Below are 27,385 nucleotides of genomic sequence, written 5' to 3' on the forward strand. Positions count from 1 at the left end.
CTGTTCATTCAAGGGCCTTTTTTTTTTTTTCTTTTTCTGTTTCCCTGGTATAACCTGTATTACCACTTAAGTTGTAATTTTTTTAATAAGTGATGTCAAAATAAATGATAGATTTCTTTATAATACAGTATCATTTACAGAAAAACAGTGTAGTCATAGAATTTAAGATTGAGACTATACACCAAAAGCACTCAGACTTCCTACCACTTCAAAAGCCAGTTTGTATCTTTATATGTCAATACTTTAAAACCTCTAAACTGTGTGTCTTCTCTTGCAGCCCAATTAAAGGATATTGCCTATGGCACCAAGCAGTACAAATTTAAACCAGAAATCACGCCAGATGACTCCGTTGATGAGTTTGATGAAACCATTCAGTTAGAACGAGGCGAAAACCTATTTGAAATCCATATCAACAAAGTAACCTTTTCTTCTGAAGTGTTACAGGCATCTGGAGATAAAGAGCCTGTCACCTTCTGTACCTTTGCTTTCTATGATTTTGAACTACAGACAACTCCCATAGTGCGGGGCCTTCACCCAGAATATAACTTTACTTCTCAATATCTCGTTCATGTTAATGACTTATTCTTACAATACATTCAGAAAAATACTATAACTCTTGAGGTCCACCAGGCTTACAGCACAGATTATGAAACAATCGCAGCATGTCAATTGAGATTCCATGAAATTCTAGAAAAAAGCGGTCGAATATTTTGCACAGCAAGTTTGGTTGGTGAGTACAATCTTATAAACTTTGGCTGTTTGAAGCACTGACTGGTTTATATATTAATATGGTGTTCCACGTTAGTATCTTCTCTCTCAGCATTCTGATATAGCTGCCCACAGTTGATTGGACTCTCTTAAATGTCACTAATAATGTCAGTACAATGGCTATTAATTTTTTAAAGCTTATTAGTGCAAATGTTTATTTACCATGTTGATATCCTTGTTTGATTAAACATTAATTGTAGTACTTTTTTTTTTTTTTTTTTTTTTTTTTTTTTTTGCGGTACGCGGGCCTCTCACTGTTGTGGCCTCTCCCGTTGCGGAGCACAGGCTCCGGACGCGCAGGCTCAGCGGCCATGGCTCACGGGCCCAGCCGCTCCGTGGCATGTGGGCTCTTCCCAGACCGGGGCACGAACCCATGTCCCCTGCATCGGCAGGCGGACTCTCAACCACTGCGCCACCAGGGAAGCCCAATTGTAGTACGTTTATCAGAGTTTTTTAAGGAGCTTATCATGTTATCACTGTTACTAAGCACTGGGAATACAGTGATGAGTGGTAAATAAGACAGAGCCCCTACCTTCATGTAGCTTACCTTCTACAGGGGAAGATGGGCCATAAAACAAATATACATATCATTAGATATGAAGAAAAATTACCAGAGCAAGAGACTAAAGAGAGAGATGGAAGGTTGCTAATTCAGATAAGGGCTTCCCTACGGGGTGCTGTTGGTAAAGACCTGAATAAAGGTCCATGTCAGGATCCAGGGGAAGAATGTTTCCAGCAGAGGAAACAGCAAGTATTGTACAAAGGCCTGAGGGAGGAACAAACCTGCCATGTTGGAGGAACAGCAAGGAGGCCAGTGGATAGAGCAGAGATGAGACTAAAGCAATAGGCAGGGACCAGATCTCACTGTAGAGCCTTGTGGGTCATGGTGAGGTGTTTGGACTTTTTTTTCCTCTGAGTGATGCAAGTCATTGGGTGGTTTTGAGGAGAGAAGTAACGTGATCACACATAGGTTTTAGAAAAATCACCCTGGGTGCTGTGGGAAGAACAGTCTGTATGGGCCAAGCAAGAAAATAGGACCATTATCAGGCTGTTGTATTAATCTGTGGAAAGATGTTGGTGGCTTGGATTACGATGGTAATGAAAGTAGTGATAAGAATTGGTTATATTCAGTGTGTATTTGATTAGCTCTTCCTTAAAAACATGCTCATCGATTGAATGTAGAGTAATGAGGGAAACAAAGGAGACGAGAATTTCTGGTGTGAGCAACCAGGACAATGATGAGGCCATTTATCGAGGTAGACCTGGGCAAGGAACAAATTTGAGGAAAAAAGCTAAGAATTGTGTTTGAACAGGTTAAGATTGACCTGCCTATTAGACAGCCAAGTGGAAATGTCACCTAAACAGTTGGATATACTAGTCTGAAGGTCAGAGATAGAAATATAAAAGCAGGATTCATTAGCATACAGAATATATTTTAAGCCTTGGGCCTAGATAATTTCACATAGAGAGTGAGTATACATAAAGAAGAGAAGGTGACCAAGGACTGAGCCTTGGGAGACTCCAAAATTTAGAGTTCAGGAAGAAGAAGAGCCAGCAAAGGAAACCAAGGAGTGGCCAGTGAGGAGGGAGACAAACCAAGAGTATACAGTATCCTAGAGGCCAAGTGAAGAAACCTTTTCAAGAAGAAAGGAGGGTGCATAATAGCCGGGTCATGGCAGCAACCTAAATGCCCATTGACAAACGAATGGATAAAGATACGGCACATATGTACAATGGAATACTACTCAGCCATAAAAAGAAACAAAATTGGGTCATTTGTAGAGATGTGGATGGACCTAGAGACTGTCCCACAGAGTGAAGTAAGTCAGAAAGAGAAAAACAAATATCGTATGTTAACACATATATGCGGAATCTAGAAAAATGGTGCGGATGAACTGGTTTGCAAGGCAGAAATAGAGAGACAGATGTAGAGAACAAACGTATGGACACCAAGGGGGGAAAGCGGGGGTGGTGGTGGGATGAACTGGGCGATTGGGATTGACATGTATACACTGATGTGTATAAAATAGATAACTAATGAGAACCTGCTGTATAGAAAATAAATAAAATTCAATAAATACATAAATTTTAAAAAAGGAAAACTTTTTTAAGTGACCAAGAAAAAAAGGAAAGAGGGTGACTTAGGTTCTGGGGAGGAATTTTATTTTATTGATTGCATAGGTGATATAGTCACAGGGTTCAGAAGAACTTGCCCTCAAAAAACTTAGTGTGGTGGAGAAGTAGACTGGTGAACTGCCGATTGTGCCAAAGCAGTCAGTGCCCTAATGAGGTCATCTTTCTTCGTTTCTGCAAAGGAAGTATAGAGCTCTTAAGTCTCCTGGGAGCCTAGAGGAAATCGTCACAGAGGAAGAAAGAGAAAGAGCTGCCTGAGTTAGAAGGCGTACTACAACTACAACCCCAGCAAGAGGGTGTGCAGGGCAGACATGCAAGGGTATATTACATACGGTATAGATTTGGCATAGCTATGGTGTTTTTCCCTATACTTACGGCATGGTAGGAAAATGGGAAGGTGCCAAAGATTTCTCGAAAGTTGAATTCATATTCCATTCATAATTTTGAGGTTTCATTTTGTATGTGTCAGACTACATTGAGTGCAACTTGTTAAAAAATAAAAAGTAGCATCAGAAAGAATCATGGAGTATTTGACTCAATGTTTAGATTTTTCTTTATATTTTAGAAAGATTGAAATATAAACTGGACTACCTCAAACATAGTTTGACATAGTTTTTTAATAATATTTAACATACGGTGGAACTCGTACTTGCAGAAGTAACTTTATTTTCTTTATCTCTGTTATTTGCCAATCACACATCATTTGTGCAAGTCATATATTATTTTACTCAGTATAAAATTTATAGTTTTAATGTATAATACCATTGATGTATTTTTTACTGGTATATATTTTGATTTATGGGACTATTTTAACAGTGAGTTATGTATTGGTTTGTAGGAACTAAAGGAGACATCCCCAATTTTGGCACAGTAGAATACTGGTTCCGATTAAGAGTTCCCATGGATCAAGCAATTCGACTTTATCGAGAACGGGCAAAGGCTTTGGGATATATAACATCAAATTTTAAGGGGCCAGAGCAAATGCAATGGGTAAGCTTGTTTGACTTTACGACCCTTTTATGACACAGAAATTTTATAGTATTTCTTTATATTATCATGCTTTAAACCGAAATCATTTTCTTTCACAGCCATCAAGTGGCTTTTTTTAACTTTTTATTTTGAAATAATCATAGACTTACAGGAAGTAGCAAAAATAGTACAGAGGTCCCGTGTAGCCTTCACCCAGCTTCTCCCAATTATAATATTTTATGTAACTATAGTGTAGTATCAAAACCAGGAAATTGATATTGGTACAGTACTATTAACTAGGCTACAGACTTTATCCAGATTTTGCAAGTTTTTACATGCACTTATGTGCGCTTGCCATGTGCACGACTACTTGTGTGTGTGTGTGTGTGTGTGTGTGTGTGTGTGTGTGTGTGTGTGTGTAGGAAGAAGCAGAGTTCGATGCAGTTTCATCATGTGTATATAATCATGTAACTACCACCACAATCAAGATACAGAATTGCTCTTTTACCACGAAGGAACTCCCTTGTGCTATCCAGGACAGTTTCGAAAACGAGAATTGCAGTACGATTATTACACATCAAGTGACTTTCGTTACAATTTCCACTGTTAAGGAAATGGATGGCTATTATTGAGCTTTCATTTATTCTCCTTTTTTCCAACTGTTTCCAACTTCTTCCAAGCTGTTTCATAAACTTTTAGGTTTCTGAAATGCAGAGTAAAATATAAAATGAATATTCTTTTCCTGAGAATTAGAAGTATGAATGCAATTCCTCAGAGCAGCATTTTCCAAACTATGTTTCATGGAGTCTTAATAGCCATATTTCCAAAAGAATTCCGTGATCCAGTAAATGCAGAAAACACTGAATTGAGAAGAATTCAATAGGATCCTTGACTTCAGGGCTTCTCGTGTATAACGTGAATCTCGAGAGGAAGCATAAAGTATACACTTATGTTAAGTAACAAAGGGATAGAATATAGTAGAAACATTTTGGAATGTCTGTTCAAGTCATGATTCTCTTTTTTCATTTGGACCTGCCCTCTTCTAATCCGTGGGGCTGGGCCCCCAGTGGCCAGCTTTACGTTTGGTGATCCTGTTCTCTCCCACTCCACCCAATTATGACTAATGGTTCAGGAATATCCACCTGCCCCTAGCTGAGCGAATCAGATTCTGCTTTCTGAGATCAAGAGAAAGCAAGACTCTCCATGCCTGGAACATGTAAAGTTGGCAGCTGTGGGACAGCCATCTGCTACCATGCTAAATGGCAAAGGAAAGAAAATGGGACTGGAAGGAGAATAATGAACAAGCATACAGAGAAAAATGGAAACTAGATGGAGAGTAAATTCCTATAGTTTTCCAGTCCCATTACCTTCCTTAGATACAACCACATTTCTGCTATACAGTTCTATGAAATAACCCTGTAGCCTTATATAAAAGTCTCTTTTCATTGTATTTGCTGGGTGGAATTAGTTTCCATAACTTTCAATTAAAAGAACCATGACTAATATAACATTGATTCCGAAACTTAAAGAACGGCTCCCGTTTCCCAGAGATCATCCTTCTGGACTAGTATTCTTCAGAACACACTTTGGGAAACACTGTTATGGAAAGGGGAATTAGAGATAGAGAAACCACATGATTTATTAATTTTTGTGGTTTAAAGAGTTTTAGACTCCCAGTTTATGGGTTGAATGAGTCATTTACTGTTGGAATTTCAGCTTTTGTGGGTAGACTCGGGGGGAGAAACGGAGCGGGTACTTTCTAAGTCCTTCCACTCAGTCTTCTATAGCTGGATGCAAACGAGCCCTGGGAAAGCAGTGTTGTGATTCCCTTCTCAGACTTCCCCTCTCCACACCACCAGATGTCTCCACCAAGGAAATTATGACTTCGGTTCTGTTTTCCTTCTCTAGTAAACTTCTCTAGAATCAAAAATTCCAGATGTTCAGTCCAGATTCAAAAATGCAGTGAAAGAGGGGTCCCTGTATGGAAGGTAGAGAATTACCTAACACTACCGCAAGGCACTGCAACACTACATTCTTTGTCCCAGATCACATCAGCTATGGAAGGCTTAGCAGTTAGTCAATGCAGGTGTTTGCTAGAATACTTGTGCACTGACTGCCTGAGTAATAGTCCCAAAAAGGGCCATAGAGTAGTTTCTGACCCTGCCTGACAACTCCCTTTGCTCATCTCTCTTCTGAAATGTCCTTCCAATCCAAGGTTTTACCCCTCCAATGTTTATCTCTCACTCTGTTTTCTTGTTCCTTGGCCTCAGGAATCTGCTTCCCCAGATCACATTGGTTCAGGATGAGGGCCAACCCAAATATAACAAAATCATCTCTGTGGGTGGGTACCATCAAATTCATTGGTTTCTCATTTAAGAATGCGATATGATCAGAATAACTGGAATGGTTGAAGGAGTAGCTCCTTTTTTTTTAAGACATTTATTCAGCATCATGATCAGACTATTACATTTAGCAATCAACAGTATGGGTGCAAAAAAAAAAAAAAATCTACATTAAAACCCTTTGTTGGGGGACTTCCCTGGTGGCGCAGTGGTTGGGAGTCCGCTTGCCGATGCAGGGGACACGGGTTCGTGCCCCGGTATGGGAAGACCCCACATGCCGCGGAGCGGCTGGGCCCGTGGGCCATGGCCGCTGGGCCTGCGCGTCAGGAGCCTGTGCTCCGCAGCGGGAGAGGCCACAGCCGTGAGAGGCCCGCATACCGCAAAAAAAAAAAAGAAAAACAAACAAACAAAAAATACCCTTTGTTGGAATGCTTTACACTTTCCACAGAACAGAAACTAAAAGAACCTGTTATACAATTAGTCACAAATACAGTCCCCGAGGTTTTTTGCCGATACACATGAGTATTGTCTAAAACATGTCTTCTTTGTAGCACCTAGGCCCTGCCACCACTGTGCTTGGCTGAGTTCACAAATCTCTTGTAACCTGTAGCTTCCCTGTCACTTCTCTGGCTCCCCTCTCCTGCTAAGCTTTGTTTCCTGGCAGTAATTAAAACCTGCCACTGCCATAGCTCCTGCTGCTGCTGGAACCACCATAGCTACCTTGGTTTCGTGGTTTGGCAAAGTATTGGCCTCCACCACCATAGTGGCCAGAACTTCTGCCTCCAAAGTTTCCTCCTTTCATGGGCCCAATATTTGAAGGTTGATTGTTGTAACTGCCAAAATCATCGTAGCTTCCACCACCTCCAAAATGGCTTCCATCGTTACCAAACCCATTATAGCCATCCCCACTGCCACCATATCCATCACCACTGCAGCTGCCACCAAAGCCAGCTCGGCCACTGAAGTTTCCTCCACGACCAAAGGTGTCATTCCCACCAAAACCCCCTCCACGACCACAACCAAAGTTTCCAGAACCACTTCGACCTCTTTGGCTGGATGAAGCACCAGCCATCTGTTGCTTAGGTAGGGCTTTCCTTACTTCACAGTTGTGGCCATTCACAGTGTGGTATTTCTGAATGACAGTCTTGTCTACAGAGTCATGGTCATCAAAGGTTATGAAAGCAGAGCCTCTCTTTTTGCCACTGCCTCGATCAGTCATGACTTCAGTCACTTCAGTTTTCCCGTACTGTTCAAAATAATCTCTTAGGTGATGTTCTTCAGTGTCTTCTTTAATGCCACCAACAAAAATCTTTTTCACAGTTTAAGTGGGCACCAGGTCTTTGAGAATCTTCTCTTGAGACGGCCCTCTTTGGTTCCCCAACTCTTCCATCCACCTCGTGTGGCCTTGCCTTCATGGCCGCATCCACCTCCTCCACAGTGGCACATGTGACAACCCCAAAGCCTCTGGAGCACCTGGTGTTTGGATCCCTCATTACCACACAGTCTGTGAGCGCTCCCCCTTGCTCACAATGGCTCCTCAGACTGTCATCGGTTGTTTCAAAGCTCAAACCTCCGATGAAGAGCTTCTGCAGCTGTTCGGGCTCTTTGGGAGACTCTGACTTAGACATGACGGCAGTGGAGGGGAGAGACATCAACGATGCTTACCTGGCGACGTCCACGGGCAGAAAGGAAGGAGTAGCTCTGAATAAAACTGTGAACTAGGGGACATTTGTGTTGGACCGAACTGCTCACTTTACCTGTTAATTATTAAATAGAATTAAAGAACATCAGATTAACTATTTTCTTGGCTTTATTTGGTTTTAACAGCAATCTCTACATGTATGCTCAGTCTTCTATATTTGCTGCTAATAGCATCCGTACATACGTTCCAGAGAGTATTGGTTTTAAATAAGAGTCGAGTCTTTTACTGGGAAATTCACTTTGGAGTGAAAATCTGCAGCTTTTTGTCCATCTACAAAATTATTTTGTTTGGGGGTTGGCAGCTGTTGTTTACTTTTCACTGTATTATTACTATGATATAAATATGTATGTTTTTCCAGTTAAGTCAGCAAGCACCCAAAACTGCTCAGCTCGGTTCTACTGATTCCACAGATGGCAACTTAAATGAACTTCATGTTACAGTAAGATGCTGCAGCCGCCTGCAGTCCCGAGCAGGCCACCTTCAGCCACACCCATATGTTGTGTACAAGTTTTCTGACTTTGCAGACCATGACACAGCCATCATTCCCTGTAGCAGTGATCCACAGTTTGATGATCATATGTGTTTCCCAGTGCCAATGAATATGGATTTGGATCGATACCTTAAGTCAGAGTCTCTGAGTTTTTATGTGTTTGATGATAGTGATACCCAGGAGGATATTTACATAGGAAAAGTCAATGTGCCTCTGATTTCATTGGCACATGACAGGTGTATTTCAGGTAAGCCTATTTCTTGAATCCATGAAATTGTTTAAAAAAAAAAACCACCACCTAAATTATACCTCAGTGTTATGGATATGATCTGTTTGTAACAATCTTCCTAGCCTTCTCAGATAATCTTAAACTTTGGGCCCATAATATTATATTGTTTTAGTTATTTTCTTAGTAGTTGTTCCAGGGATTACAGTATGCACCTCAGCTTGCCACAGTCAAACTTAATGCTAATAACTCCATTAAAATTTAGAAAATCTGCTTCAGTATAATTCCATTCCCTCCCCCCTCCTCTGTGATATTGTTGTCATATATATGTACATAGTATGCCTGTATATGTTATAAACTCAACAGTACAATGTTATAATTATTGCTTTATATAACTTTGTCCTTAAGAGAAGGGAGAATATATATAATTATAGGAGACTTTTATATTAACTTACATATTTACCATCTCTGGTATTCTTTATTTCCTCATTTGGATTTGAGTTACTGTCTGGTGTCATTTTCTTACTCCAAATAGCTCTATTTCCTCCCCCTCTTTTGTGTTACTATTTCATATATTTTTTAATCTTTACATGTTATAAGTCCAGGATTATAATTTTATAATTATTGTTTTATGCAGTTGTTTTTTAAATCAGCTAAGAGGAAAAACATATTTATACTGTGTTTTATAATTACCTATGTAATTACCTTTATTCACATCTGTTCCTTCATGTTGATTTGAGTAACCATCTGGTGTCACTTGCTTTTAGCCTGAAGAAACTCTTTCAGTATGTCTTGTAAGTCAGGTCTGCTGGCAGTGAATTCACTTAATCATTGTTATTTGGGAATGTCTTTATATTTTAGCTTTTATTTTCTGAAGGATAGTGTTGCTGGATATCATATTCTTAGTTGTCAGGTTTATTTTCTTTAAGCACTTTGAGTACATCAGACAGTTGATTCTGGCATCCGTTGTTTCTAATGAGAAATCATCTGTTAATCTTATTATGGTTCCCTTCTACATGATACAGCTTTCAAGATTTTTTTTTTTTTTTTTTTGGCTTTTGACAATTCAGCTCTAATGTGTTTAGGTGTGGATCCCTTTGTGCTTATTCTACTTGGAAGCTTTTGGGCTTCTTTATGTGTAGGGTACTGTTATGCACCAAATTTGGGGAATTTTTGCCCTTCTTCAGTTATTTTTTCTGTCCTTTCTTCCCCTTCTTAGATTCCTGTTATACATATGTTCATATGTTTAATGGTGTCCTACAGGTCTCTGAGGCTCTGTTGATTTTTTTTCATTTTTTCTCTTCAGATTGGATAATCACGGTTGATCAATCTTCAAGTTCATTGATTCTTTCTTCTGCAGCTCATATCTCCTACTCAGCCCCTCTACTGAATTTTTTCATTTCAGTAATTATACTTTCTAACTCCAGAATTCCTTTTTAACTGTCTCTTTTTTTATTGAGATATAGTTGATGTATAATATTATATGTTATAGGTATACAACATAGTGATTTGTAATTTTTAAGGGTTATACTCCATTTATAGTTATTATAAAATATTGGCCGTATTGCCTGTGTTGTACAATATATTCTAGTTCTCTTTTTTTATAATTTCTATCTCTTTATTATATTCTCTGTTTTATAAGTCATTGTCATCACACTTTCCTTTAATTCTTTAAATATGGTTTCTTTTAGCTCTTTTAACATATTTATAATAGCTGCTCTGAGGTCTTTGTCTCCTATGTCTAACATCTGGATGCCCTCAGAAAGTATCTGTGGATGACATTTTGTCTCCTGTTTCTTTGAATATCTCATGAATTTTTGTTCTTGTTTAAAATTGGACATTTAGGACACTATATTGTAGCATCTCTAGATTCCAGCCCTCCACAGGGTTGCTGTTGCTGTTGTTGTTTGGTGACTTGCCTGGACTACTTCTGTAGTCTTTTTCCCTCACTATAGCCACTGATGTCTCTGCTAAGTTTTTGTTTGCTTGTTTTATTCTTGTTTTAATTTTAAGCCTGAACATCGTTTAGTGGTCAGCCAGTGGTTGTTGAGAGTTGTGTTTAAACAGCTTGAGCTGGCAGGCTTCCACCCTTTGCCTATGGATCAGTGTATGGCTTGGGTAATGCATTCAAAGTTCAGACAGTCTACAAGTCTCACATTCAGCCAGGGACAAGTAGCGTACTAGTGTCTTTTCTGACTCCCACTGTCTTTACTGAGGTTCAGTAGATTTTCTTAAATAAATGCTTCTTAATTTGTTGTATACCTTTGATCAGTTTCCAGAGTTCTTAAGTGATTATTTCTGTTCATTTTATCCAGTGTTATCATTGCTTTTTGTGGAATATATTTACTGATCTCTTCACTCAGCCATTCTGTAAGTCTCACCTGTGCCTGTAGTAGAAGTTTCTCACCTCCCTATATTCCACCTGTGTCCTTTTTGCTACCTAAAGTCTAGAGTTGTTTAGTTTTTTCTTTCCTAGCCAGCCATTAAAAGAAGTGTCAAACACTTGAGAACCAAGTAATAGATACCCATAAACAAAAGTTATGCTTGAAATATAGGTTCGGTTTTTTCATGTCAGGGATTTTCATACTGAAAATTCTAGTATGATGATTAAAATTTGTGACTCAATATTATGTATTCAGCTAGGTGATACTTTTTGTTACTGCTATATGTTTTGGGTGGTTTGTTTATTTTATGGACTTTTTTTACTGTGCTACTATTAATTTGGAATAATTTAACAAATCCCAGTAAAATGTATTTAAAATTAGAACTATGTAGTAACATAAAGACTCCTTAGGATACATATATTATTTGAAATTTTGAAGTTTTAATATATTTTTCTGCAGACACACAAGAATATCAAGTCAAAATGAAGCTTGTTATCTGAGCTATAACCCAGATAAATATCTTAGAGGAAGGCTAAGAATTCTGAAGAATCTCTGAATTTAATTTCAGTGAATTAAAATATTTCTAAGTCAATTATCTCATCTTTGAATTAGTATTATCTTTGAGGCCTTAACTTCTGAAAGCAGTCTGCTTGAGAGATGAACCTATCATAGATCCTTTTGTCTTATTTTGTTCTCTTAAGTCATTTGACTTGTGAGTAAAAGCCAGACTTATTTTTAATAAGTTGTGGGTAGTTCTTTTTGCTCTTCTTTAATTTTTATGGTAATAAAACTTCACTCTAGCATTAATTAAAATTCTTTTTGTAATTTGACAGGAATATTTGAGTTAACAGATCATAAAAAGCAGCCTGCAGGAAGCATCCATGTTATACTGAAATGGAAATTTGCTTACCTTCTGCCAAGTGGATCCATAACAACTGAAGACTTAGGGAATTTCATACACAAAGAAGAGTCTGAAGTTGTTCAAAGACTACCTCCAGCATCCTCTGTTAGCACACTAGTTGTAGTGAGTAACAGTGACTTTGAATTTCCTATGAAAGTAAATAGCCACATAAAAGAGAAAAAAAAAATCTGAAAGGTATGTTCATCATTCTCAGTTTGACATATTGGTTTATCTTAGGCACCAACACCTAAACCAAGACGTTTAACACCTAAAGATAAGAAGGTATCTTTTGTGGATATCACACCACTTCAGCGTTCTGTAAGTAGTAAACACTCAAAATACTAATTTTTTTTCCCATAACAAATGTTCGGAATACGTGATATAGTATACCCTCCCTGATTTAAACGGAAACAGATAAATAAAATACTTCTTCCCTTAAAATGTTACCTTTGTAATTTGGCACTGTGTGTAAGTGTTAAATGTTCTTACTCTTTGATCCGAACCCTCCTTTGGCCCCATATCTCTCTCCAGATACTGCCCGAATCCTCTGCCCCCATTTACCATAAAGCAAAACAGAACAAAACTCTTCAAAAAGTTGTCTTAATTCCATCTTCTTTTCCTCATACTGTTCCTTGCTCACACTAGTAAAACTTTTCCTCCTTAAAGCCACTCTTGCTAAGGTCACAGTGACTTTCACTTTGCCACTTTTCACAGTGGCTGATTCTCAGTCTCCATCTTAATCTCCCAGTAACCTTTGACACAATGGAATACTTGCTCCTTTTACTCTTGGCCTCTGGGATACCATGCCTTCCTAGTTTTCCTCCAATTTAGCCAGTTATTCTTCTCATTCTCCTGGACCATAACTCTAAATGTTGAAGTACCTCAGCAGTCAAACTTCAGACCTAGACCTCTTCTCTTCTCAATCTGTATCTAAGTAAAGAGATCTTATCCAAAAAACAAACAAGCAAATGAACAAACATAACAAAACAAACAGAGTTACAGATAGAAAGAACAAATGTGGTTGCCAGAGGAGAGAGGGGTAGGGGGGAAGAAACAAATAGATGAAAGAGGAAAGGAGATACAAACTTCCAGTTGTAAAATAAATGGGCCACAGGTATGAAATGTACAATGTGAGGAATATAGTCAGTAACTGTGTAGTATCTTTGTATGGTGACATATCATAACTAGACTTATCGTAGTGATCATTTTGAAATGTAAAGAAATAGAGAATCACTGTGTTATGTAACAGGAACTAACATAGTGTTGTAAGTCAATTATACTTCAAAACCAAACAAATTCATAGAAAAAGAGATCAGATTTCCGGCTACCAGAAACATGGGATAGGGGAGGGACAATTGGATGAAGGTGGTCAAAAGGTACAAACTTCCAGTTATAAGATAAATAAGTACTAGGGATGTCATGTCCAACATGATAAGTATAATTAACACTACTATATTTTATATATGAAAATTATTAAGAGAGGAAATCCTAAGTGTGCGTGTGCGTGTGCATGTGTGTGTGTGTGTGTGTATATGTGTGTGAAAAAGTCTTATCATGATTGGGGATTTAATAATAAATACAAAGTAACATACATGCATGTTTTCACATTAATGTAAGGAGACCTGTACTTCTCCTGAAGATATGAAGGAAATTTCACCAGAAGTGGAACATACACCAGAAATAGAAATTAATATGCCAACTGTTTCACATATTCCTGAGGTATGTGTTTGTATTAAAATTATTTTGAAAGGTTTGTTTTTTTAAGACTTTGTCTTTGCATTGACATGGATCAAGAAATCATATCATTGATCCTATTTTTATATATGACTTCCTTGGAATAGAAATGTCAAAAATATCACAAGTATAACAGTTACAATTAAGCAGACATTAGTAGGTAGTAAATACATATGTGAATTAAAGTATAATGTAAAATTCATTTTGAGATTAATGCTTTTTTATTCTTAGTTTATAATCATATTTTAATTTATCTGCATATTTTCATTTATACAGCTTAAGTGATTATTTTCTAATGACTCATATATATAGTGCATGTAGTGCATATTTACGTGCTTAATTATCATTCAAGTGCTTCAGCAAGAATGCGATAAATGTGATCTAAGCAATAATATATCAACGTGCTTTTATTTCTTCAGGTTTCTCAGGAAAGCAGTGTAGATAAGGTAAAAGAGAATACAGAGAAAGTACAACAAGGAAGAGATGATGATGTGTCTTTACTCTCTGAGGGTCAGCTTGCAGAACGAACTTTGACTTCTTCTGAAGATGAAACAGAAATAACTGAAGAACTGGAACCAGAAGGTGACTTTCTTTTTTAAATTAACATTGTTTCCTTAACTCTGTTTTATTTAATCTGTTAGAGCGTGCATGCCTCATAGAACATCTTCATTTAATAGTGACTGTACTTCCTGATAGCTGTTTCTTGACAGAAATGATGGGATATATAGGTCAGTCTGGTCAGCTGTGGTCAGGTGGAATTGTTGCATATCTTCTTATTTCAACTTGGAGCACCACAACAGAATGCAAGTATTGTGGCTGACCATGTTCCCAGTTTATATTTTAAGTGACTTTATAGCCTCTTTGGGTTCAGTACTGTTATCTGGGTTATTCTAGAGGATTTGACTTTTTAAATTAAAACTAAGAACTCAGACCAATAAAAGACAACTTGCATCATGATTTAATTTATATAAACATCTAGAAAAGGCAAACAGATTAATCTGTTGTGACAGAAAGCATTTAAGTGGTTGCCTAGGGAAGGACGAACGGGAATAGAAAGGTGCAGAAGGAAAGAGATTACAAGGGGGCATGAGGAAATTTTGGGGGGTGATAGATATGTTCACTGTCTTAATTGTGGTGGTGGTTTCACAGAATTATATATTTGTCAAAATATATAGTTTCAGAATGTAAATACAGACTTTGTACTTTAAATTTGTGTGGTTTATTATATGTCAGTTTACTGCAATAAAGCTGTAAAACCTTTAAAAATGTTTTTAAATAGTAGGAATAACTTGATTTTGACACAGTAGTATTGGTTAGGCTGTTAGACATTATTACCATGTTCTTCTCTTAAAAAAAATTTTTTTAATTTCGTACTAGAGCAAGCTAAATTCTTACTTCCTTTGTTTCTGCTAAAACTAAACCTGGAATTTTTCAGTCATTTTTTTCTCTTTTCTAAAATGTAATATAAATATCTTTACTGCTAAAAAAATCCAGACATGATTACCATATTGTTCTTTTAAGGTTATCCTTGTAATGTATGCTTATTTCTCTCCATGTCACAAGGTGCAAATATAGTTGGTTTAACAGATTTAAACCAAAAAAAATTTATTTTTTAACAGATGAAGAAGACAGATCAGCTTCTGACAGTGATGAGTGTATTATTCCAGGTCCTACCGCCGAGACCATCAAACAGGTCAGTAACCTGATATCAACCAGAAATGTTCTGAAATAAAGCTGCTTTTCATTCATAGTTTATCAGTCTTCATATATGAAAATCTTAAGGCAGAATATTTCTGGAAAAATTTTAATGTGTTATCATAATCTTATCCAAGTAATCATCTAGTACGGGAAAATTTTATTTACACTTTCATTATGTAACAGACCGTAACATGTAAGTGTTATTTTTGCTTACATGTTTAAGAGTACCTAACATCAGTAGCTTCAATAGTTACTTGCTAAAACCAGCTGACTTCTCTGACTCCTTTTCAGAACCATTATACAAAGATGTATTAAATCAAATCTGAACTTTAAAGAATTCAAAATGTGAGATTGCATTTAAAACTCTAATAACTTACACATGTGAATTCATAGGCTATTCACATGTGTAAGTTATCTAAATATGCCACTGATAAGCTATTAAAGTTATTTCATTCTGCCAAAAAATTAAACCCTTAGAAGGTAATTAATTTCATATAGGTATACTTCGCTTGTTTTGTAGCACATTGCTGAAAAGTAGTATGTAAATTGAAATTTTGAGAAGAAAATTATACTTTAATTTACATAGGAAGTGTCCCACTTACCAGAGCATTTCTCATTGTAAGGGGAGAAAAAGGTTTTATAAAGTAAATGTAAGTAAAGTGCTAGCTTTTTCTATTCATCTACATTAATTTTCCTGAAATGATTAATTGTATTCCTTTTCTTTAGAATTTCTACTTTATTTTTAAGAATTGCAATACTTATTTCAACTCTTAAAATCTCACATTCTTAGCTTAGTCTCTCTGCAGAACAAACCCATAAAACAGAACATTTCAGTTGTCACAGATGCCTCCGTAAAATAGAGAAATCCGTTGTTTCCATGATTGACAAATACAAACAGATGATTATAAATATAAACAGAACAACTCATCTGTCCAAAGTTTCATTATAATTATTATTATATAATTATTATAATAACATCATCTAACATATAGTGTACTGATATATGGAATCATTATTGCTCAAAAGTGATAAATTAAAAAAGGAATCTTGCATATGGTTGCCTGAAGACTTAATTATAGCATTTGGTTCAATTCAGTTTGATTCGTTTGCTTTGTCAAATCTGAAATTGTTAAATTATTTTATCAAAATAAATCAAATTATTTCAGTGAATAGAAATTCTCTACCCTCTACTGGAAATTTTTGATAATGGGAATCAATGGGAAAATGAGCCTCTTGTGTGGAATTTAGCTATCTAGCCATTTGTATTAGTCAGTTTTCCAAAGAAACAGAACCAATAAGATAAATTTATATATAGAGAGAAAGAAAGTTACTAAAAGGAATTGTCTCTCGTGATTATGGAGAATATGGAGTCCCAAGATCTGCAGTCTACAAGCTGGAGACCCAAGGAAGTCAATGGCTTAGTTCCAGTCTGAGTTGGAAGACCTCAGAACTAGGAGAGCCCATGGTGTGAGTTCCTGTCCTAAAGCAGGCAGGCAGGAGACCTACAAAGAGTAGATGTTTCAGTTCTGTTCAAGGGCAAGAAAAGACCAATGTCCCAGCTCAAGGCAGCCGGGCAGGAAGAGTTCCCTATTACTCAGCCTTTTTGTTCTATTCAGGTCTTCAATTAATTGGATGAGGCCCCATCCACATTAGAGAGTATAATCGGCTTTACTCAGTCTGCCAATTCAAATGTTAATCTCATCCAGAGACACCTTCACAGACTTACCCAGAATAATGTTTGACCAAATGTCTGGGTACCTCGTGGCCCAAACAAGTTGCATATAAATTTAACCATCACATCATTTTATTAAGAATACTCCATTCATTACATCAAGAGTAGTAAGCCTGCAAGCTTGATTCAGATATCTCTCTCACATGGTTCACATTTCTTTCTCAATAGTTCTGCAAGACTCTGCTTACTTTCATCACGATTTTTGAAAGGCTATATTGTTTAGCCTTTTGAACATAACAATATGAGATACTGAATCAGTCCTAGGGTCTACAGGACTAGTACCAAGGGGTATATTTATCTAGCCAATCTACAAACAGCACTCATCTCTCTTGTTATAACTCAGCGATTCCCAGGGATTCACCATCTGCAGTTTGTGATCACTCTTCCATAAGGAGGTAGATATAGTGTTCCGGCCCTGCCCTCAGGAAACATTACATTCATTGGGAAGATGTTTTCATGAAAAAGTCAAGTAGTAATTCAGCAGTTAAATTACAATATAAAACAATGTCAGGAGACAGTACCAATGATTAATAGTCAGATATTTGAGCTAAAGAATAAAGCTGTTTGGGACCTATCCTCCTCATTTTCCAAATGAGTAAACTGAGATTTTGAAATAAGGTGACTTGCTGACAATCATGCCACTAATTAAGGAAGTTCAGAGGAAGGAGAAATTTGGAGTGATTTTTCAATAGACTTCATTAAGGTTATGCCCACAAGCTGGCTCACCCACCCTTTCTCATAGTTTCGTGTCTGCTTTTTCTCATTTTAAGCTGACCTTTTCTGCTTCACTTGCTTACTGCCCAAAGATAGCCACACAGAACACCCAGCCCCAAGGAGAAGGATCTGATGAGCCACGTCTAGCCTCTGGATTGGGTCCATCGTTATCAGTTGTGCTCCTTTGACCCATTTAGCTGTGGCCAGTCACACAGTAGAAAGGAGTGTCCTGCTTTAACTGTGACAACTCAAAGATGTGGATATATGGCAGCAGGGAGAAAATCATGTGCATTTTCACTGCAGGCAGGGATGCACATTATGTTTCAGAAGTCAAGAATACACTAACTGGAGAAGCCTTTCTGTAGAAAGGGATAGAAGACTTCAGTTACAATGGTGAAGACTAAATGTTTTGGATTTTATCCAAGAGACACTAGGGAGACATTGCAACAGTTAATTTTATTTTCTAAACATTGTATTCATCATCTAAGAGTAACTTTCAAAGTATGGAGAAATGCTATCTAAATTATGTCATCTTAGACCAGTGATTTTCAACTGGGGGCAGTTTTGCCACCCAAGGGACGTTTTGGCAACGTCTGGAGGCATTTTTGGTTGTCACACTGGGAGGGACTACTACTGGCATCTAGTGGTTAGAAGTCAGGGCTGCTGCTAAACGTGCAGCAAAGCATAGGACCCACGACAAAGAACTATCTGGCCTAAAATGTCAATAGTGCTGAGGTTGAGAAGTCCTATATCAGACTTTCAACAGAATCATGTATATATTGACAACATTGCTAGCATCTCAGTGCAGTTATACAGTGCTCTTAACTAAGAGTAAAGAACTTTGATTTAACCAAGAAGTTTAGTGAAAGAGCTGTTCCTCTAAAATATTCAATTAATTCTAATGTACACATATATTTTTCCTTTGTAGTAAACTGGGTTTTTTCCTTATTACTTCCAGAAAAGTAATTTGTGTTACTTTGCTACAGCCTAATACAGCCTTCACTACCATTCCAAAATGTGATTTCCTATAATGGTTTTAGATGCTGTCTCAGAAGTGTGAATATCGTTTAAAGCAAGCGGCTATTTTAAGCAATGCTTTGTGCCTTGGTAGCCATTAATCAGCTCCCATGTGGTTTTAAAAATTCTACTTTTAGTAGAAGGTAATGACCAGAATCTTATGTTCATAGGTGAAATTTGGTTTTGTTAAATTATATAACAAATACAGTAAAATAGTATAATCTGTAAGCACAGAAACAAAATAAGAGATCATCATAATGTTGAAATACAGTATTTTCTAGTGATTGTACCAGTTTTTCTGTGTGCTACTTCTGCAAATCGTTTGATATGAGTCATGGAACCTTTTTCTTTACAGATTCCATAAGCAGTACAAAGAACCCCTGAATACGTTTCACTCAGATTCATCAGTTGTTAACATTTGTTCATACTCTTTTTTTAATCATTTCTCTTCTCTCTCCTATATATGCTTATATGCAGTATGTATACATCATAAACACACATTCTTACATACATAGTTGTAATGAATCATTTGATAGTTGCAGAGGTCATGCCCCTTTACCCCTAAATACTTCAGAATAATAATACTGTAATCTACAGTTCTTATTAAAATTTTGCCAGTTGTCCCAGTATTATCCTTTATAGCATGTTATTAATCTGGTCCAGGATCAAATCCAGATCACACATTGCATTTAGTTTTCATTCCTCTGTAGCCTCCTTTAATGCGTAATGGTTCCTCAGCCTTCCATTGAGTTGGTCTTTCATAACATTGACATTTTTTAGGAATGCAGGCCATTTATATTGTAAAATGTCCTTCAATTTGGATTTGTGTGATTCAGGTTATTCGTTTTGGTAGGAATACTACAGGAGCAATGCTGTGTCCTTTTCAGTGCATGATACCAGGAGACACAGGATGTCGTTTTATCTGATTGTTGATAGTAACTTTTAAGCACAAAAATACTTGTGGCTCATTAGTTTCTTCTTTTGTCTCCTCTTTAAGAACTGCTTCAGGTAGAAATCTCAGGACAGGAATACGTAGCTTTCTTTGGAAGGGAAGACACTACTGAGTGTCTAATATGTGCTAAGCACATGCTATGTAATATCTCCTTATAGTTCTCACAGCAATTCTTTATTCATTAGCATCTACTGTGTATGATACAAGAAACAATCCCTAGCCTCAAAAAATTCACAATCTAGGGCAAACACAATTACAATGCAGTGGTCAGCGCTAGGAGAATGGAATGCACAGCTGCTGTGGGAGCCTTCAGGAGGGGTGCCTAACTCAGCATGAGGGACCCTCATCAAGGATGGCTTCCTAGAGTCAGTGAAGCTTGAGCCAAGACTTGAAGATGATTAAGAATTAGTGGAAGCAGAGGAGGGGACATTATAGGCCAAAGAAACAAAAGCATAAGAATTTGAGAGAATGTGGAGCATGGCTTGTTCTGAGAATCAGAGCGGTTTTAGGATGGGCCAAGCCTATGGCACACATGGGGATCCCCAGGAGAATATGCTGAAAAGATAGTCATGTCCAGAGCATTGAGGCTTCTGTGTGTTATCTGAGGAGGTTGAAGTCTATCCTGAAGTTCTACGAGCGGCCAATGAGGATTTTTAAGGGAGGAGGAAGAAGATCAGTCATTCGTTAAACAGGTAGTGAGCATTGTCTGTCCCGAGCCTTATTCTAGGGACTGGGAATTTAGCAGTGAATAAGAGAAACAAGCCTCTTGCTCTTGTGGAGCTTGCACTCTTGAATCACATTTTAAAAGATCCTGCTATCAATAAAGTAAAGAATAGATTAGAGGCACAGGGGCTAGTTAAAAAGTAATTAAATAACCCCACTCTGTGGTTACCTCCACTTTGTAGAAATTTTTTAAATTGCCTTTACCTATAGCTATAATGTCACAAAATTGAGAGGGAGAGTAGTGTCCTAGATAAACATCATTTATGCCAATTACCCTATGAATTTCAATTATCTACTACACTGTGTAAGCAATTTAAGATTATTCAGTTTCTTTTTTTCATGTTACAGAATCTGACAGCTCATAGTTATTTTTTAGAAATGTTGATCCTTAAAAGGAATCTAACAGAGTTCCCAGGACTCAGACATATTACTTGGTTCTTCCTCTTTTCTTCATGTCTGTGATGTATAATTAATCATAGATTACTTCATTTTGTTTCATTTCATTTACAACATTTATGAGCTTCACTTTGTCAGAATGAAATGCTTGTCCCCTCCTTTCCTTTCCAAGGTGGCATAATTAATGTTAGCATCTTTTTTAACAGACTACACAAAGTTTAGTGGCTGGATTAAATCAAGTCATTAACATAATGTGCCACCCAATTTGCCCCTATCTCTCTTCGTTTCCAGGACATCAAAGTGCCACAGAGCACCAGTGTAATTGGGCCTTGCTGGCCTGTCAGGTTCCGTCAGCCTGATGACTGCTGCTTTTACTAAAAAGCTTCTAGGCATGATAATTACTGGGGGTGGGGAGTCGGAGAAATGTAAAACTTTGGACATTTCTCTATGAATATTTTATTAATTTGAATAATCAGAAGTTAACAGTATCAATTTGATGTATAATACATTGATTAAAAGCCTTGTTTTAGGTCCTCAAAATAGACATCAAAACCGAAAGTTTGCATCTGCCATAGCATTAAAAAAAAAAGAATTATCAATCCTTCTTTCACATTATTACTAATTTTACCATTTAAGCAATGCAGCTCTCAATTTTTACAACTAAATATATTGCCTTCAACTCACAGATTTCTTAAAGTGTGCCCACAGGTGAGAATGGGAGATCACAGGCTAAAGAGTAATGATCTTTTTTGTGCAATGCACATTTACATCTTTCTCCATTCCTACTAATAGCAGTTTTGTAAAAGCTGCCATATTCAATCGGACTGAAATTCAGTTCCACCCAGATGCCAGGTTCTCTTGAACTACATGAGCTGGCATTCCCAGGTGATCGCAGTAGTGATGTCCAGCAAAATATGTTTTAAAGCTTTGAAAAGCAAAATGCATAAAGCAGCTCACCACTTTTAGCACTCATGTATTACACGTTGTTAAATCACTTCAGAATCAAAGATGATATCCTATCAGTGGGTAGAGTAAGCCCCTCCCACTGTTTTACATATGGAAGCTTAAGCTAGATGACCAGAAATGCTGGATTACTCTCCTGATATTGATTGCCTTTAAAACTATTTTTTATATTTTGTAACTTAATTATCTCTTACTAATACACCACGGACATCTTTCCATAGCAGTATACTCTATTTCTTTTTTTGCATATGCATAATATTACATTGTATAGCTGTACCATATTTATTTAAATAAGCACCTTTTGGTGGACCCTTTGGTTTCTATCAGTTTTTGCTAATACAGACATTTCCAGATTAAGTGCTTTTGTACAGAACATTTTTACACAAAATGTGTAGAAATTACTGTTTCCTCATATCATACTTCATGTCAAATTTATGAATAAGAAATACCTCACTGATGATTCCACTTAAAAAGAAGCAAACAAAAAGGTATATTTGTTCATCCGTAGTATATTTGTACATACATACATATGTATTTTTTTTTTCACACACACACACTGTGTTTTATTTTTACAAGAGATAAATAAACTGACGCCAAGCATTGTAAATGGATGACCACAACAAAAGCAACAATGATTGCAATTACCAAACATGAAGCACACTCATACTGTGTCATAATAGTGACATTCAGTCCAGGAATCCTCCACTGTAACAGCTCCTTTACTTTGCAGTGATAATTGATTTGTATATTTTTTGCCTCTGAGTCCTTGTGGGATATATATTTTTTTTATTCAAACAGAAAGTCACAAAAATTATAATCATCCTCATCAGTTCACTCAGTCCCATGTAATTAATTTTTTTTTCATCTTGATCTTTTGTTATCACTTCTATGAATTCATCAGTTTTCCATTAGAGTTCTGAAAATGCTTATTCATTCAGTTCAGCAGTATAGTCAGTTACCAGAAACCTGTACTTGTCAGAGTCTTTGCCATGAATTCCTTGAAGATGAAACCCTTTTATAGGAACATTTTTGCAAAAGCAACAGAGTACACCCAGAACTGTCTGTAAATGACAAAAGACTTAAAAATGACCACAGTTAAAAATTTGATGAAAGTTCATGATAATGCAATTGACAAGGAAATTTAGTTATTTCTGAGATATACATTCTAAAGTAATAACTAGAATTATGACTTATAACATTATACCAGAACATATAAGATTTTTAGAAATTTCATGTAATGTCTGAAACATTTATGTTAACATATTTCCATACAAATAACCCAAAGAAAGTTTAGTATTAGTTGTTTTTTTTGTTTGTTTGTTTATACTGCAGGTTCTTATTAGTCATCAGTTTTATACACATCAGTGTATACATGTCAATCCCAATCGCCCAATTCAGCACACCACCATCCCCACCCCACCGCAGTTTTCCCCCCTTGGTGTCCATACGTTTGTTCTCTACATCTGTGTCTCAACTTCTGCCCTGCAAACCAGTTCATCTGTACCATTTTTCTAGGTTCCACATACATGTGTTAATATACAATATTTGTTTTTCTCTTTCTGACTCACTTCACTCTGTATGACAGTCTCTAGATCCATCCACGTCTCAACAAATGACTCAATTTCGTTCCTTTTTATGGCTGAGTAATATTCCATGGTATATATGTACCACAACTTCTTTATTCATTCATCTGTCGATGGGCATTTAGGTTGCTTCCATGACCTGGCTATTGTAAATAGTGCTGCAATGAACACTGGGGTGCATGTGTCTTTTTGAATTATGGTTTTCTCTGGGTATATGCCCAGGATTGGGATTGCTGGATCCATACATATGTATTTTTATATGAGCATACAGATATAACATTTAGGTTTATGTAAGCAAAGAAAATGTCTGGAAGTATATAATCCAAATACTGTTAGCAATGAGTATCTCTGGGACATGGGTCAGGGCAAGGGTCAGCAAACTATGGCCCACGTGCCAAATCCAGCCCTCTACCTATTTTTATAAATAAAGTTTTATTGGAGCACAGCACACTCATCATTTACATATTGTCTGTGGCCACTTCACTGTACGAGAGCAGAGTTGAGTACTTGCAACAGAGACCATATAGCCTGGAATGTGAAAAATATTTGCTGTCTAGCCCTTACAGAAAAAAATTTGCCAAGCCCTGAGTTAAAGAATGGGTGGAAACAAGGAACTTCTATATTTTACTTTTTAGGATTTATATTGTCGGATTATTTTTAGTGATGAATATAGATTGCTTCTAAAAAGGAAATAATTCGTTAGCTCATTCTGTACTAAAATGTTAAATAATAACTAAAGAACAGTTTAATATGAATTGTAGAAGCTTTTCTATAAATAGAAAGGGCCAACAAATAAAGGGTGAATCTTTTCTGGTTTAGAGCAGTGGTTCTCAAAGTGTGGTCCTCAGACCAGCAGCATCAGCATCTCCTGAGAATTTGTGACAGATGCAAATTCTTGGGCCCCACACTAGACCTAAGGAATCAGAAGCTCTGAGACTGGAGCCTGGAAATCTGTGTCTTGTCAAGCCTTTCAGGTCATCCTGGGGTGTGCTAAAATTTGAGAACCACAGCTTTAGGGAAAGGCAGTACTTCTCACCATGGCTGCATATTAGAACCACCTAGGAAACATTTCTAAATGCCAGGGCCCAGGCTCCACTCAGATCAGTTAGATCAGAATTTTGTTTAAAACTCCCCCAGTGGTACTGATGTGCAGCCAAAATTGAGAACCACTGTTCTATAACATCTGTTCTCAGTGATGGTGAAAGTAGAATAGCATATCAAAATAACCTGAAATTGAGGGTCATTTTTTAAATTCTCTCCTTCCTTCACAGTACTGCCATAGTAAGCCACTTTTAATGATGAAAATGTGTCATATCCCTCAGGTGTATTAGGACAGGAAAAAATATTCCAGTCATCGCTTTAGAACATGCGGTAACAAACTTCTGTAATTTGCTGACCATTACAGATACAGTAATTTACATGGTATATAAGGGAGACAGTGTTCTAAAAATAAACATTCTTAACCCTAGCACGAGTCTGATCTCCATCACTGAAGTTTTCACTATTTACATTATTTGTTCAACGTAGTATCTTTTAACAGAACGTAATGAGAAAAGAAAGGTTACTGTCACCAATGGAAACTAGATTAGGTTTGTTTTGTTTGTTAAAAACATTACCGTTATTTGTGTGTGTGTGTGTTAATTCCCAATTTGGGAAGTGAAGTAGGGATCTAAAGTATCTCAGAAATAGTAAGCAGTATGTCGGAAATATGTATTAAATCACTACTTCTGTATTAATTGTTGTGTGTTAATTTTATAATGGTAGAGTATTCAACATGCAATGTATGATTTTTGTTGTTTTATGCTGTCATTGTATCTCAGCTGCTCAGGTGTCACTTAATAAATAAATACTTAACTATTAAAACTATTAAAATGGAATAATCTCTGTAAAAAGAAAAAGAAAAAACATTATTACTTCAACAGTTGAAGTTTCTCTTTACTCTTATTTCTCCCAAAAAGCTATTATTTTTTTAAAAATCAAAAACTTTTCAGTCAAAACTTGTATGAAGAGTGGATTTGATTCCCAATCAAATTCCTTCTAAGTAGAAGCTTTGGAGCCTAGTGTGAGGTCTAGGGGACTTATTTCGAGTCTTTGAGATGACTGTGCCAGCCCCCAGCCTGAAGAAGAGAAGTTGTAAGAATCGCCATTAATCGTTATGCAGCCTACCCTACTCACGTATGGCTCTGTCAATACCAATGGAGAGTTGGACTTTTTTTTTTTTTATAAATTTATTTATTTTATTTATTTATTTTTGGCTGCGTTGGGTCTTCGTTGCTGAGCATGGGCTTTCTCTAGTTGCTGTGAGCGGGAGCTACTCTTCTTTGCGATGCACGGGCTTCTCATTGCGGTGGCTTCTCTTGCTGCGGAGCACAGGCTCTAGGGTGCACGGGCTTCAGTAGTTTTGGCGCATGGGCTCTACAGCGCAGGCTCAGTAGTTGTGGCACATGGGCTTAGTTGCTCTGTGGCATGTGGGATCTTCCCAGACTCCGGGTCGAACCCATGTCCCTTGCATTGGCAGGCGGATTCTTAACCACTGCACCACCAAGGAAGTCCCAGTTTGACTTTTTTTTTTTTTAATTTTTATTTATTTTTTTTGCTGTGTTGGGTCTTCGTTTCTGTGCGAGGGCTTTCTCTAGTTGTGGCAAGCGGGGGCCACTCTTCATAGCGGTGCGCGGGCCTCTCACTATCGCGGCCTCTCTTGTTGCAGAGCACAGGCTCCAGACACACAGACTCAGTAGTTGTGGCTCACTGGCCTAGTAGCTCCGCGGCATGTGGGATCCTCCCAGACCAGGGCTCGAACCCATGTCCCCTGCATTAGCAGGCAGATTCTCAACCACTGCGCCACCAGGGAAGCCCCCCTGCAGTTTGACTTTTTGAACCAACTATTTTGAGCTTGTCTTAGAGCTCACTTCAATTAAACTTTTATTCTTAAGGGGCATAGACATAGATCATCACCTTCTATTTCCATTTTGTGTCTATTGTTTTGTTATAAAGTACCAGGTTCTACATACCTTGGCTCCTATAGGTAGGCTTTAATTATATTTATTTACACACACACATACACATATACAAAGTATTTTTATGCTGATAAAATAATACTCATGTAAACTTATATACCATTTGGGAAGTAACTTGATAATCCTACGAAGCTGACTTTCTCATACGTATCACCCAGCAATGCCAAGAGAACCACTCGCATACGCAAGAAAACATAAAAGGGTGTTCAATGCAACATCCTTTGTAACAGCACAAAATTTTAAACAACTTAATTGTTCATCAATAGAGAAATAAATAGACTAGAGATTATATAGACAATATAAATGGAATTCTATACAACAGTTAATATTAATGAATTAGATTTTAATTATAACCATGAATAAATCTCAAAAATATAGTATTGAGTGAAGAAATTGCAGAATGCTTAATAGACAGTGATACCATTCATATAAAATCTAAAAACAGAAAATAATATGTTGTTTATATATATATGCATACATAGTAGAAAATATAAAAGCTTGTTTGGGAATGATACACACCAACTTCAGGATAGTGGTTACCTCTGGGGGAAATGAGGAAGAAGGGGAAAGGAATTGGGAGGGGGCGCTTTTCCCTGTATCCGAAATATTTTATTTCTTCCACAGTAACAGCAAAAAGATTTAAATCAGATACAGCAAAAAGGTAACATCTGTTTAAGATGTTGAGTACTTGAATATGCCAAATTATTTTCTTTATAGTTTAAAAAGTTAAAGAAATGCTTATTCACTGTAGAATTAAGAATGAAATAAAACTCACATGCAATCTCACCATAGTGAGATTTAAATCTAACTGACTGAAGCAAGTTCCAAACCTTTATCAGAGGCTATTCTCAGTTAAGCAATACTGTGTTTAAGGGCTGTCAAGTTGAATTAGTTTTTAGAAGCCTAACAATCCAACCCCATTGTGGCTGCTGTGATGGTTG

The 27,385-nt window shown here is 37.1% G+C and overlaps 2 protein-coding genes across 5 annotated transcripts in view; one reads left to right on the plus strand and one right to left on the minus strand.

Annotated features, from left to right (window-relative positions):
* Nucleotides 1–27,385, plus strand: part of RPGRIP1L (RPGRIP1 like) — a 99,237-nt gene that overhangs the window by 48,189 nt on the left and 23,663 nt on the right. For all 4 annotated transcript variants that reach the window (XM_019932531.3, XM_073795577.1, XM_073795578.1 and 1 more), the window contains exons 15-22: nucleotides 278–730; nucleotides 3,740–3,891; nucleotides 8,273–8,651; nucleotides 11,848–12,038; nucleotides 12,153–12,233; nucleotides 13,533–13,634; nucleotides 14,069–14,231; nucleotides 15,269–15,342. In XM_019932531.3, the coding sequence (XP_019788090.2) occupies nucleotides 278–730; nucleotides 3,740–3,891; nucleotides 8,273–8,651; nucleotides 11,848–12,038; nucleotides 12,153–12,233; nucleotides 13,533–13,634; nucleotides 14,069–14,231; nucleotides 15,269–15,342 (1,595 nt within the window). The remainder of the gene's footprint in view (nucleotides 1–277; nucleotides 731–3,739; nucleotides 3,892–8,272; nucleotides 8,652–11,847; nucleotides 12,039–12,152; nucleotides 12,234–13,532; nucleotides 13,635–14,068; nucleotides 14,232–15,268; nucleotides 15,343–27,385) is intronic.
* Nucleotides 6,880–7,840, minus strand: LOC117309149 (heterogeneous nuclear ribonucleoprotein A1). The gene is given in 2 exon segments (XM_073795582.1): nucleotides 6,880–7,533; nucleotides 7,535–7,840. Coding segments are annotated over 2 exon segments (960 nt in total).

This window comes from Tursiops truncatus, chromosome 19 (genome assembly GCF_011762595.2).
Source record: "Tursiops truncatus isolate mTurTru1 chromosome 19, mTurTru1.mat.Y, whole genome shotgun sequence".
Taxonomy (NCBI): Eukaryota; Metazoa; Chordata; class Mammalia; order Artiodactyla; family Delphinidae; genus Tursiops; species Tursiops truncatus.